Source organism: Pholis gunnellus (assembly GCF_910591455.1).
Source record: "Pholis gunnellus genome assembly, chromosome: 4".
In the NCBI taxonomy this organism is placed as follows: domain Eukaryota; kingdom Metazoa; phylum Chordata; class Actinopteri; order Perciformes; family Pholidae; genus Pholis; species Pholis gunnellus.
The window spans coordinates 8,961,337-8,974,613 of NC_136530.1; the positions used below are offsets into that span (position 1 = coordinate 8,961,337).

Below are 13,277 nucleotides of genomic sequence, written 5' to 3' on the forward strand. Positions count from 1 at the left end.
AACAGACATATGGAAATTGGTGGTGTAAAATTTGCAACTTAACAAGACTATAGAGTTCACTTGTCTGATTCATGTCCTTGAGATGAGAACAAAAAAAATAAAAGGAAGTCAAAAAATCCTCAGTTTTCACAGTTCTAAGTCCATTTCCTTTGCTTTGTGGGTATCAGACAAGTCACTGTCATATTTTTCAACATACTGACTGTCCCTGAACCCCAAGACACAATTTCAACATCATACTTTCGCAATGTCATTCCCATGGACTGGCAGGTTTTTTAGTCACATGGGATGCCAGGTCTTGTCCATGGATTGGAGATGTTCCTTGGCTTTCATTCTCAGAGCGGCGATACTGGAGCTGCGCTGGTCCACGTCCTCCAGAGGATATTTATCAGGGTACGGTGCTGTGCACTGGTAGGGAGGAGGAGCCATACTCTGCATCCCCTGGCCCATGGACGGATGAGAGTGAGGATGAGAGTGAGGATGAGAGTGAGGATGAGTGTGAGGATGAGAGTGAGGATGAGGAGTGGAGTTGAGGAAGCTGTGGCTGGGGTAGCTGGGCTGGAGGCCCTGAGCTGGACCCATGAAGCCCGGGATGCTGTGGACCGGTGTGGCGCTAGACAGGGGAGAGGAGAGCCAAGGGTCCAAGGGGAGGGAGTTGGTCATCGCGCCCATGCTGGTATGAACCGGTGGCGGGCGGTTGAAGGAAAGCATCGGCGAGTCGTGGAGCTTCATGGTGCTGGCATCCATTTTTTCCTGCCGACGCCATTTAGCTCTGCGGTTCTGGAACCAGACCTGGAGGACAAAAATAAATTCTCATGAAGTGTGTCTGAATATGAGAGACATAAACCACATTTTCCACAAAGATTCAACTGGTATCAAAATGTAAATGTAATGAAACTACATGTGATATGCCATCACTTTGGATGTGTGTTTAATGATGCTCCTTCAAGTATGGGTTGACCCAATCATTAATTGTAAATGCAATTGAAAATATATTGAAAAAGTATTTTAAGCTCCACACGCAGAAATACTGTTCAAACTAAAGTTATTTAAATCTAGCCGCAAAAAACACAAAATGTAGTTAAATACCCACAAGGTCTACCCTTTTTTTCTCTAAAGAAGCCACCGTACAGTTTAAAAAGAGCACCTTCTTGTCCTCACAAGTGAAATACACACAAACTGCTTACATAACTTGTGCAATCTCCTCACCTGAATACCTAAAAGCCAATGGCCACAGGCCAAAAGCTTGGCGGGCTTTCTGTAAGTCTTAAGGTACCTGTCAGCTCTTGGCATGTCGGATTATTCTACTGCAGTGATGTACAGTACAAAGGAGTAGAATAGAACAACAAAAACAAACCTGAATACTTATTCATGTAAACAGACAAAAATATCTTTGGCTTTATTAATGAGAGAAGTACACATTTCAAAGGATCTCTGTGATGTTGTGGTTCCTCCTACCTGAACTCGGACTTCTGGGAGGTTCACCTTCATGGCGAGCTCCTCCCGGCTGTACACGTCCGGGTAGTGGGACTTCTCAAAGGCACGCTCCAGCTCGTGCAGCTGGTAGGTGGTGAAGGTGGTGCGGTTGCGCCTGTGCTTCTTCTTGGGCTGATCGTCCTTGCATGGCTCTGGAGACTTGCCTTCGTCACTCTCTACACTCTTCCTCAGTTCACTCAGCTCCTCGTCACACTTGTTTGTGAAAAAGCCGGTATCTGTTGAGCACACGAGAAAAATTAATCAGGAGTTTTGAAAATTGCGATTGTCAAGGCAGTGTTTTAGAAATATGAACACAAATTTTGAGGAAAAACAAAAGCAGAGTGGTGAGTGGAAATGAAGAATGTAGTGCTCACTTTCCAGTAGAGCAGACATTAGTTTGACACTTGCAACAATAGGCTACTGTAGGTCAGTGAAGCAAGCAATCCCTTGAACTTCAATGAAGCTCAAAAACATTCCTAATCGGATTTAGAAAAGTTGTTTCCAGTGTTGATATTCTCAAACAATAAACCATCTTCAAAACTTTTGTGGTCACAAAAGAAAATCCACGTCCTGTCAACATTTGTGAGCACCAGCCACTGAAAAGCTACTGTTTACTGACAATACAGAGGTTTAAGTGCAACTGTCTTTCCTGATAATCATTAAAGGCAAACAATTTCCCTTAGTCTTCCTCTCAATTGTTCTTTCTCTCCCTCATTCCTAATCTTCCATTATATATTTCTATATCACTTTCAGCTCCAGGGAAATACAGAAAAAATGACACAGAGGAGAATTAAATCTTAACTGTATAAGATCAGTCTTTTGTGAAGCTGTACTCTGAATCTTGTACCATACAACATTCAGGTTGTGTACAGAACAGTAGGTTGAATTAACCTTTATTACTTTCCTGGTAGATGTATTCGCAATGCAATGTTGGCATCTGACCAGAGAGAAATAATTGTTAATATTGGTGGAATGATTCAGAATTTACTGAGTGGAATCTTGTCTTGTCCGTCAATATAATCCAAATGAATTTAACTCCTACAGGCAAAACATGTACTAGCTTTTTCTCACTGTCCTCTGCAGTGGGTTGGATTTGCTCAGAGGGGGGGGCCATATATATTATCACCTTTTAAGTTGACACAGTGAACTTTTGAGCAAACTGTTGCATAGTCACACAACCAGCCGATACGGAGCAACATTATCATTCATTTGGAGTCATGTTTCACGTGTCCACCTGGCAGATGTACAGTAAGTCCAATATTCACTCTCTTTTTGCTCCGATTTTGGTCTCTACCAACTTCAGAGGGAAGTATTTGGCTCTTAAGCTGCTTTTTGCTCCATTATGTTCACCAGCTATCACTAACTCTGTCTGTCTTCCATTTGGTGATGAGCAGGTAGTGTACAGTTGAGCCTTTTCACTGAAACTGCTGCCTGCTGTGGCTGACAATGCTATGAGAGCGCTGAGAGCGAACCAAAGAAGATTCATAGAAACTCTCCATAAAGCCAAGTGGAGCTGCATATTCAGATTATTCGGTTGTGTAAACCCTATATTTATCACATTGTTTTCACATTATCATGTGATACATAGTATTCAAATGTTGACTAGCTGCTTTGATTTACACTTTTTAAAGGTAAAAATAAGTATTTCTAAAGTCAAGAATGAACCTTATCGATTTAAATATTCATTTTCCTGATTATAGTAGTTTGTCTAGTTTGTTTTTGAGGTTTTCTCAGTATCATTACTGTAGACAATTTTTCCAAAACTTCACTGTCCTCCTGTCACTGTTGCAGTAAAACAACCGACAGTATCCAAATGTAAATATGAGCATGTTTCTGTGACTGAGATGTGTGTATGGAGATAAAGGAGGAGAGGGGTGGAGGGAGGGGGGGGGGGGGGGGGGGGGGTGGGGGGGGGGGGGCATTGTGGTCTTTCAACTGGCAAACGGGAGCTGAGGCGAAGGCAAAGCAGGATCTTTAGGGGTTCATTTATCCACCTCTCATTAAGCAGCTATGACAAAGGCCAGGCTCTGACAAAGGCAGAGGTCAGGTCTGGTTCAGTGACCAGCTCTTGGCCTGTCAGCCCATCACAGCCACTGGTCTGAAGGCTGCCCACTGTTTATCAGCCAGCAGAACATCTCAGCTCCGAGAGGAGGGGGCTGACTGACACCAAAGACAAAAAAAATTACTCATTCAGGGGGAAACGGGCTGACTTCACAGGATAGTGACATACAAAAGAGTGATGTCATTGATGTGGATGTATGTTAATCATGAAAAACAAATGTCTGCCTGGATTCAGTGACTGAATTTGAATCGCTTGAATCGACATATCCACCTCCATGGAAATTAGTTTTTTTTTTAGGGTTTCCTGAATCACCAACCACCTGCCAGATACTGCATGTGAAAATAGCTTTAGATTAAACATGATGAATTTGATTCTGAGACAAAACGATAACGATAACACCCGAATGAACTACTGTACAATCTAATCTGCAAAGAAGAGAAGATTAGGGGAATTCCACAAGGGGATGGGATTGGGCTTGGGGACATAAACCCCCTACACCATCTTGTCCTGCGATTTATCTCCCAATCTCAGCCCGCACAGTTCATGCAACACACTCCACATGGTAACAGTGTGTAACACAGTGATTCTGAATCTGCATGTCACTGGTTTTAAATGGATGCAACACATCGGATCCAACGGTTCCTTACCCATATTTAAATAGGTCAGATTTTTAATCATCAGTTGCCTGTCTGTCAAACGTAGGATATTATCCCAAAATGATGTTCCATTGTTTGGTTCATTTTTTTATTTCTTTTTAATTTGTATTATTGCAGTTATTAAATGTATTGTCAACATTCAAACATTACAGCATATTTAATAAAATAACAGTTTTGTGGTGATACCTCCTTTTAAGCGTCTGTATTGTGTCGGTATTGTTTGTTAAGCTAAAAGTTTTAGTCTTGTGTCTTTTTAGTGCATGCTCTGCGTGTAACATATGCTGTTTGATATGCTTCCTTATATCTTATGGAACATTTCAATGTTAACGGTATGAACTCAAATTTAGGCTTTGAAGTTTTCCATTCGATCAGAAGTGGATCCTGGCTCTTTTTGAACCCTGAAAGACTGAATCTGTGTGTTGTGGCCAGAAACCTTTGTAGTCAGCGGTCAAGTTAGATTTATTATGTTTGCTCACAGGCATCAATATCCTAACTTCAGTGCAGCCAAATCAATTCTATCAAATCCAATTAAAATCTCTGAAACACTGAACCCAGAGCTCATACTTATCCAGCCTTCCAAGACCAGAGGTCCTGCTGTTCAATCAATATCCTTGACCATCTCATATGTTTTGAGACTAAAGATCAGATGATTCATAAACTTTATCTTCAATAACGAACTCTGAAGAAACGTCTGCACTGAAGGAACTCAACCTAAAGGTGACGTAAAACTAAATGCTCTTAAAGGTGATTTTACTGTATAAACTTTGACAGGACGGAGACCTTCAGCAGCAGCTTGACTCACCGTGGTACTGCTGCTCTGTGCTGCCATTACTCAGAGAGGAAAGGTGCCCGCTGTAGGTCGGGTGTGATGAGGGTTCCTGCTGACTCCCAGGCTCTGCCAGGCCATCTACGTCCATTTTGTGGGGTCGCGGGGCCCCAGCAGGGCTGAGCAGGGGGTCCTGGTCTTTGCTGAAACCCAGAATGACATCGATGCTGTGGACGCGGCCCCCCACAGCGACGCCTCCACCTTTCCCCATCTCGTGGAAGTTGCTGGGTGAGAGGCAGCTGTCGTCCACCATGCTCATGGTGTCCAGTGATAAATGCATTCGAGCGTCTGGGCACTAAAATCAGTAGAAAGGGGTTTAAGTGAAGGACTAAAAGTACAGTAGTGGGACAGAGATCACCTGGTGACGTAAGATGACCCTCTATCCCTCCATCTAAACCTGCTTAACCTCTGAGGACACCAGGGCTCAAGAATCTATCCTTTAGAGCTACAGTACTGACGAGACTGCTCATGGACACTAATGACACAAGTTACTTCTCAATCCGTACTTTAATCTAATGGCCATACAGTGTCGATTATGAATGTGAGTTGCAAAATTTCTACAAAACAAAGACAACTTTTCTCATAAAAACCACATCCATAACTGTTTATGTAAATCAAAGCTTCTAGTGGTCTAAAAAACCCTCATTAGACATACTAATGACACATATCTTGTCACTTTACTGATACCATTGCCATTGCCAAAATACAAAAAAAGAAGGAAGATGAAAAAAGAGCCTTTTGGCCAAATCTGGGACATCCAGTACAGCACATTGATCATTATTATAGAGTCAGTAAGTTAAGTAAAGTGAATTGATTGGATTGCAATAAAGAGTATTGTGTGCAATATTGATTCTGCATTCGTCTATTATTTGAGTTCTGCTGTGCAATAGAAATAAATCTATCCATCAATCGGACATGAAAAAATAGCAGATTTTAGGTGCTCACTCATAGAAGATGTGGAGTTTTCATAAAAAAGACTTTAGTTTCAACCGTATGTGTGTTTGAGCGTGTGTTTGTTCAGTGCATCCTGAGATTCACCTACTGAGCACACCACTATCTTTTTTGGACTCACACATCTCCAGTTGCATGACAAGTAACACAGTTAAGGTGAGTGCCACTAAAAGGTATGGCAGCCATAAAACAAGACAGTGATGTAGAGCTTACCTTTTGGAAGTAATTACGCTGAACTGTTAAAGTTGCAGAAGCCAGTGCTCCACCTGTTCCACTCAGCAGCTCCCCCTCCAACTTCACTCTTGCCAGATCCGCAATGTGCAGCGCTCGCAATCACTCAGCCGGCTTTTCTTACCTTGCATCGCTCTGAATAATTTCTCTATGTAGCAAACAGTCCCGACAGAATCCCTCCAATAAAGTGCGACTGAAGCCCCCCAATGCAAAAAGCATTCAACAACTGAGTTCAGACGTCATGCACTCCGGCTTGGAGAGGAGAGTGGAAGAGGAGAAACACAGAGAGGGAGAGGTGGACAAAGCTGAGGGGGGCGTATGAGGTTAAACGTGGGGATTAAGAGAAGGTTAATAATTGGAATCCTTCCCCTGTAAGAGTGATTGGCAGCTGGTTTCTGCAGAAGTAATTGTTTTAAATGTCATTTCCATTCACCCCCACAGCAGGAGGCCCGGGCTAATGAAGCCTGGACAAGACTTTCTTTCATAAATGTATTGTTTTAAAGACAAAAGGCCCACTGAAAGTTTTCACTAAGCACCCCCCCCCCCCCCCCCCCCCCCCGCCATTATGTGGATCACATTAAAAAGGAAAACTTTCAAATGATGATATCACATGATGTTAAAACTACAACATAAAGACTATCTTGACCTATTCATTCACAATAGACCATCTTTTCTGGTCTATTGTCTAATAGGTTTGAGTGATAAATAATTACATTAACACCCCATTGTAAATTAAACTGTCTTAAACTTTCCCAAAATATTTAAGTGTCTGTGACTTTCCTACATGTGATCTGTCTTAGTTCAATCTGACATTCTGGTACAAGACCAAATAAATTCATTTAAAATGCTTGTGTATTATTCACTAAAACTAAATTAAATGTAACTTCATTAACAACATTTTTTTTTAAAGATAATTAAGAAACTAATCAAAAAACACTTCAGGATTACACAACATCAATACTTGAGTTTTATAGTCATTGGCTATTATAAATAAATGTCATGCAGGTAAATGGAACGATAATTACTTGCGGACAGGAAACTATGTAATAAATGCTGCTTACTTCTAATTACAATGCTTAGAATAAATCAAAACAATTAGGGATTTGTTAGGGAAAGTTTAAAAGACTTTTTGAATGTCATTTAAACTTAGGCTGTAGGGAACGCTTCAAACTTAAAAAAGAAGAGCAAATAGGAACCAAACAACTGAATAAATACATTCAATTAGTAAAAGGAAATTAAAGTGTTTGTGTTCTGGGAGGAACCTCCATTATTCTCAGATGACAGTGTTGGACCAGTTTCCTGACCTGGTGGAGGAAAAGGGTGATGCAACAGTAAATCGGACACATTCAGTGCAGCAGCTGGGCAGGACACATTAAAACTCCTCTTGTGGAGCTGCAGTATTTCTTTAAGGCCTTCAATGGAAGGCTTTTTAACAAGTCATTTTTAAAGCTGCTGTCAACTGCTTTTGACAATGATGATATGGTGACAATAAACTCCTTAAGGTTGTGATACTGATGTCGACTGGAAACAAAAGGTCTGCTGCTGCTTCTGTATCATCCCGTACTCAGACGATGTGTCTTTGTTGAGGCAGCTCAAAAGTGTCTGCTAGCAGCTTTAAAGAGCTGGACTTGAACACGGCTTAATGTCACAGGAATCCACCGCAACTCTAAAGACGGTAAAGAGATTACCTGTGACCTAAAACATATCTAAAGGTAAGTTGGAAGGCATATTTAACAGCTGATTCAGTTGACTCATGTGCACATGACAAAATATGTAAAACAAAGTCTGCTGTGAGAAAAAAGGAAGATAATAAAAAAAAAGAAAATGTAAAGTTGGTTCTTTGGATCAGGCATTTGATTTGGGATCCTCATTAGCCAGGTTTCCATCCAAATGTATCACACATTTTAACAAAATGGATTTCAGTGGTTATAAAGTGAAAACAAATGGCAATTTGGGTAAGATCGTTCAGGCAAGAAAGATAATAAAGATAATTTTAACAACAAATAACATCATAACAAAACATTATTCAAGTGACAACATTGGAGTGGAATGCCAGACGGTGGGGGTTGTAAAACCCAGGCTTAAACTACTTTTATTACCAGCAATTTATAATCAAATATCCAAATTATAGAAAGAGAAAGATATAAACATCATGAATAATCATCTAAATCCAAGCCATCCAAACCAGAGAGTACCATAATGACATAATTTTGCCATTCTCATTGGAGTCCCCAGTCTGTTTGCAAAAAGACTCTCACCGCGAGCAAGCTGACGGAGTAATGATAGTCTAAGGTGCTTGTTTATCCCCTCAGGATTTTGTTAATACATTTTTGTCCTTCCACCGTTTCTCTGTTATCCTTATTGGACATAAATTGGTTAAGAAGGAGCAGTGCAGTTATCAAGCTGCTTAGTTTTATCAGATGACAATCTAAGTCCCCCTGATCCTATTAGAGGTAAAAGCAGCTAACGTGTAAATGCAGTGTCAGCTTACTGAGGGACGTGGAGAGGGGTGGAGGGAGAGAAACGGTGATGGTGGCGGTGTGACGAGGAAGGTAACAGTCATGTGATTCACTGGTTCTCTGTCATACAAAAGCAAACAGGCAGAAGCAGAGAACACTCTGCTGCGGTTGGCTGTTTCCATTTGTTGAGATTGTTTCCATGGTAATGTCAAATCAAAGAGTAAGGTAAACGTAATTTTTTAATGTGAAATTGATTTATATAATAGTACAGTTGAGTCGGTTTAAAGTGACCAAAAAACAGATTAATAAAATGATAAAAGCTGCAATCAGAACCTTATTATTGAGAATCAAAGTCATGTCTCAAGAATACAATGTAATGTTAATATCACAAAATTATGGAAAATGCTTAATATTTAGGGAGAAAAAGGTCATATTTCGAGAAATTGTTTCAAGATAAAGGTTGAAATAATGGGACAAAATGAGGGGTATAGAAGATTTGTTAGGATCCATTGACGTCTCACCATGAAGGAAATACTTAGTTTGAGTTGGAGCGCTGGGCTTTGAAGCACATTTTACATAGCATCTTACATTAACCCAAAAGACTTCTCCCCATTGACTTACATTGGGAAAGAGACGCCTGTAAACTTCTTTCTCTTGAAGTAAACAATCTTGCATTCCCATCGTGACTTTCTAGTCTTCCGACCACTCAAAGAGGCGTCTGTGAATGTGTATGAATGTCAACATTCAAGTAAAGTTCAGCGAGGTCCACTTAGAGAGAATTTCCTCATGCAAAGGTCCGGAACATCCAAGTAATGTCTAATTTGTGCTGTGATTTAGTGCAATGTGTAGCCAACATTTGTATATTTATTATCAAATTTAAAATGGATTAAATATAAATAATAAATACATGTTCTTCTCTCATTTGTCCAGCAGCTTTATATTCATTTAATTCAGGTGTGAAGGGATGTCAGTCTAAAAGACCACGATATCCATATTTTTCTCATCTACATGGCAGGGTTTGATCCAACCCAATCTCTGTAAACAGATTCTGCATTCACTTGAAGAATCTGTAGGCAACGGGACAAGATTTTGGCATCGGAAGCGTTCTGGTTTCCATTAGTAGTCCGTGTAGTAGTGACTAATCACATTCAAGCAAGCTTTGGTTGAATGTGGGTAAACGGTCCGTGTGGAGAGCAAAAGAGGCGAAGCGCAATGGCCGAAATGCAATCTGGGAACCAAACGGCTATCCTCTGGCAACGACTTACACTTTTATTGGTTTAAAATGAGCTTGTAAACAGGCCACTTGTGAAACAATCCGGTTGCAAACGTCATCTCTCAACTCCAACTCCAGTCTTGCATCTGAAGTTGCTAAACGGACTGTCAACATAAGCAGCAAACAAATAAGGAAGTCTTGGCCCTGATATCTGCTGGGGACACCTGAGCCCCAGAAATATAGCCCTTTGTTATTTTCAATCAGAAAGTTTTCACTTGTAACATTATGAGAGAAAAGGCTTTTTAGGATGAGGACTATCCCCTGTGTTTGGTGAACATAATGCTCATGGGTAACTTGGGGTTGTTCCAATGAATCCAATCCAATAAAGAGCAGGACGGAGATGATAACGATATCCTAAACTCTGATAGCATCCAGTATTGTCTTACACACAGTGGGTCTACTGCACAATGGATGTGCTAGTCTTGAACTGGGCCTATTTTCACACAAGCTGTAACCATAAAAAGCTATATATAGTCAGTTAATGTGTTATTTCAGTCACTGAATGTGAAAATCTAAGCATAAGCTACATTAAGTAAAGCAGAAAACAACTATCATCGATGTAACGTTCCCCCCAAACAGTAAAAGCAGAACGTGAAGCTCCTTCACTCATCCTGTTCCACACAAACCTTACAATCCAACTGAAATGGTGCATCAGTGGCCTGTTGATGTGAGTTTTGTTTTTGATTATTTCTCTTTGACAAATAACCACTACACATATAATATGTTTTTTATGAGATGAGTGAGTAAAATGTATCATGATCAGTAGTTATAATGGAGGGATGAACGGAGGTCTTTTCTACCAGTGGACATCAAACTGTATAATTCGTCCTCCTGCAGCAGGAAGGACAGCTGAAACATCGGACACACAGAACAATAATATCACGTACAATACAATCATGTATAATATGTACAAAATATAAATATTACTTCTTTTCAATATCATGCACAATATCACTTTTCTTTTGTAGTTTCTATTAGGCACTGGTGTTACTATAACTTCTTATTCACTTTTGATTTTTTTTATTCTTATTTTGCAATTTACTTTTAATATTTTATTTGAATTATTTTACTAAATTAATCCTACTCTTATTGCTGTTCTATTTTGCATTTGTGTTAGTACTACAGTACTTCATCTACTGATTTTGTAATATTCTTCTGTTGTAATCGTTGCTCAGTCTCTTCTGTCTTCTATCTCACAGGGCGGTGTTCTTGCTTTTTAAGGGTTATAGTATGCAGTGTATTCACATCTTATGAAGAAACAAACCTCTAGGGATGAACAGATGCTCAGCTGATACAGTTTTTTTTCTTGGGCGATCATCTAGGGTCTAAGCTCTATTAGCTGCTTGGCTTCTGACTCCCACCTTCTTAAGTGACTACAATCTATATAATCTATATAAGATAAGTCTCATAGGTTTACCTATAGTGCAACCATACCCACTGCCTGTCTTGTGCTGCCTTGGCTCCACTTGGAGCTGTACAAAGGCCACAAAAACAGCTTACATGGCGCAGTCTCTAATTAGTGGAAGAAGTGGACAGTTGGAGTCTGTTGATTAGGCTCATAATACATCTTTAAAAGGCACAGATATCTGAGACCAGACAGAAGGCAAAAAAGCCTCCAAAACAAGCAAACATTGAGGGTGGCTGCAGAGCGGGCCAAGCATTACAGGTGATAGACTTCAGCCAAAGGATTTACTACAAAATATTAGATATGAGGACTTTAAGGGGATCTTAAAAAAGATCTTCTTTATTACAGTTAGTCAATTAATAATGTGAGGACTGCAGTTTATATGAAACGTGTTAAACTACATGTCAACACCCAAAAATGAAAGCTGAAAGTTATGAAAGACATAAGACCCTCCGAAAACTATGGGTACTAGGACAAAAGCTTTGTCTTGATATTCTTGCATCAGCGCTATAAAAATACACATTGACAAACAGAAAGGAAATAACCACTGGTATTCACAAAAAAATCCTTTACTCGATAAAATATAACTCATCCGCCATCACATCTTTTATTCTAATTTTTTTTTAAGCATTTGGATCCTTTATAAATCCTCGACCAGAAAATTGCTGCTCATCCCATTAGAGAGCTCCAGGAAAACACTGAACAGATTGAACAAATTGTGGCGGAACCTCGCTTGCACCGTACGATAACGGCGGATAAAGACTCAATTTGGGGTCCATCTCCTGGGACAGAGACAAATACCAGGCTTACGTAGACTTAAGTCAAATGACATCTTTAATTTGGTCTTGTGACGTTACAACAATACAAAAAAAAAAAAAGGGGTTTCATTTTGTGGTGAGTTTAGAACCGAATGTGCATTAGTCTCATCAGACATGTGAATATTTAATTGCATTTTCTATTAAAAAGCAGCTGATAATCACATACATTCAAATGAGTTATACATTAATAAAAAGAATACATATATATCAAGGTATATGTAAAATAATAATGTGATGTCCAAAGATTAGTAATACAGAAAACATTCTGTACCTACAGAGATCCCAAGAGGATGGTGGATAACACAAAGTCACTATTATAATCTCTAAATCCTCATAAAGAGGGAAGAGAAAGTAATAAATGCCGTATTTCCCATTGATTTAGTCTTATGGAATAAATTAAATTTGAATGAATTGAATCAAAGCCCCCGCCCCAAGTATGCTGTCTGGTGGAGTGGGATGGACAAAGTGTAAAAAATAGTAGGAGATTTGTTTAATAAAAAAAACTAATGTGGAAAAGCAAAATGCTAAAGTTCATCTAAAAGTGAAAAAGCTACTTAATTAACCAAAGGCCTACAGAGTATCTGTTGAAAACGAACAACCCGATCTTCCCTGCTGACAAGCAAAATGCTGACTGCTTTTTAAAAGTATGTAAATCCCTCTCTCACCATAAACCAACAATAAAATAAAATATTAAATATTTTACATATCAAGCCCTGAATCCACGGCATATTGTTGAACATGAATGCCGGGACACAAGCAGATTTGGGTGATTTGTGACTAAATCCAGAATAAACATTTTTCCTTTTTCTTTCTCATATGTATGTTTGATCTTCTTCAGACGTGTCTCCCTGACTTTAAATATAAATAACCTGTGTTTACGCTGCCTAAAGTTGATCTTTGATCATACAGGTACAATATTTATATGGCAAAAAACAGACACTAAATCCCAGTTAATCTTACCTGACTGAATAAACTGACATTCAAACATATGTCAATCAGGAGATTCACACTCAATGTACAATATTTCCAACACATTTTGGCGCTGTACTGCTGCTCACCATTGTCTTTGACTACTCAGACAATACTTGTTAGCTAGAGTAATGCATTGTTGTTTTTTGTCATT

At 39.5% G+C, this 13,277-nt stretch overlaps 1 protein-coding gene across 1 annotated transcript; it reads right to left on the reverse strand.

Moving 5' to 3' along the window:
* Window positions 1–276: 276 nt before the first annotated feature.
* On the reverse strand, window positions 277–5,297 carry rx1 (retinal homeobox gene 1; the record flags this gene model as incomplete). The annotated part of the gene is made up of 3 exons (XM_079157334.1): window positions 277–789; window positions 1,456–1,709; window positions 4,994–5,297. 3 exons carry the CDS (start codon window positions 5,295–5,297, stop codon window positions 277–279), a joined length of 1,071 nt encoding a protein of 356 aa, XP_079013460.1.
* Between the last annotated feature and the right edge of the window lie 7,980 nt (window positions 5,298–13,277).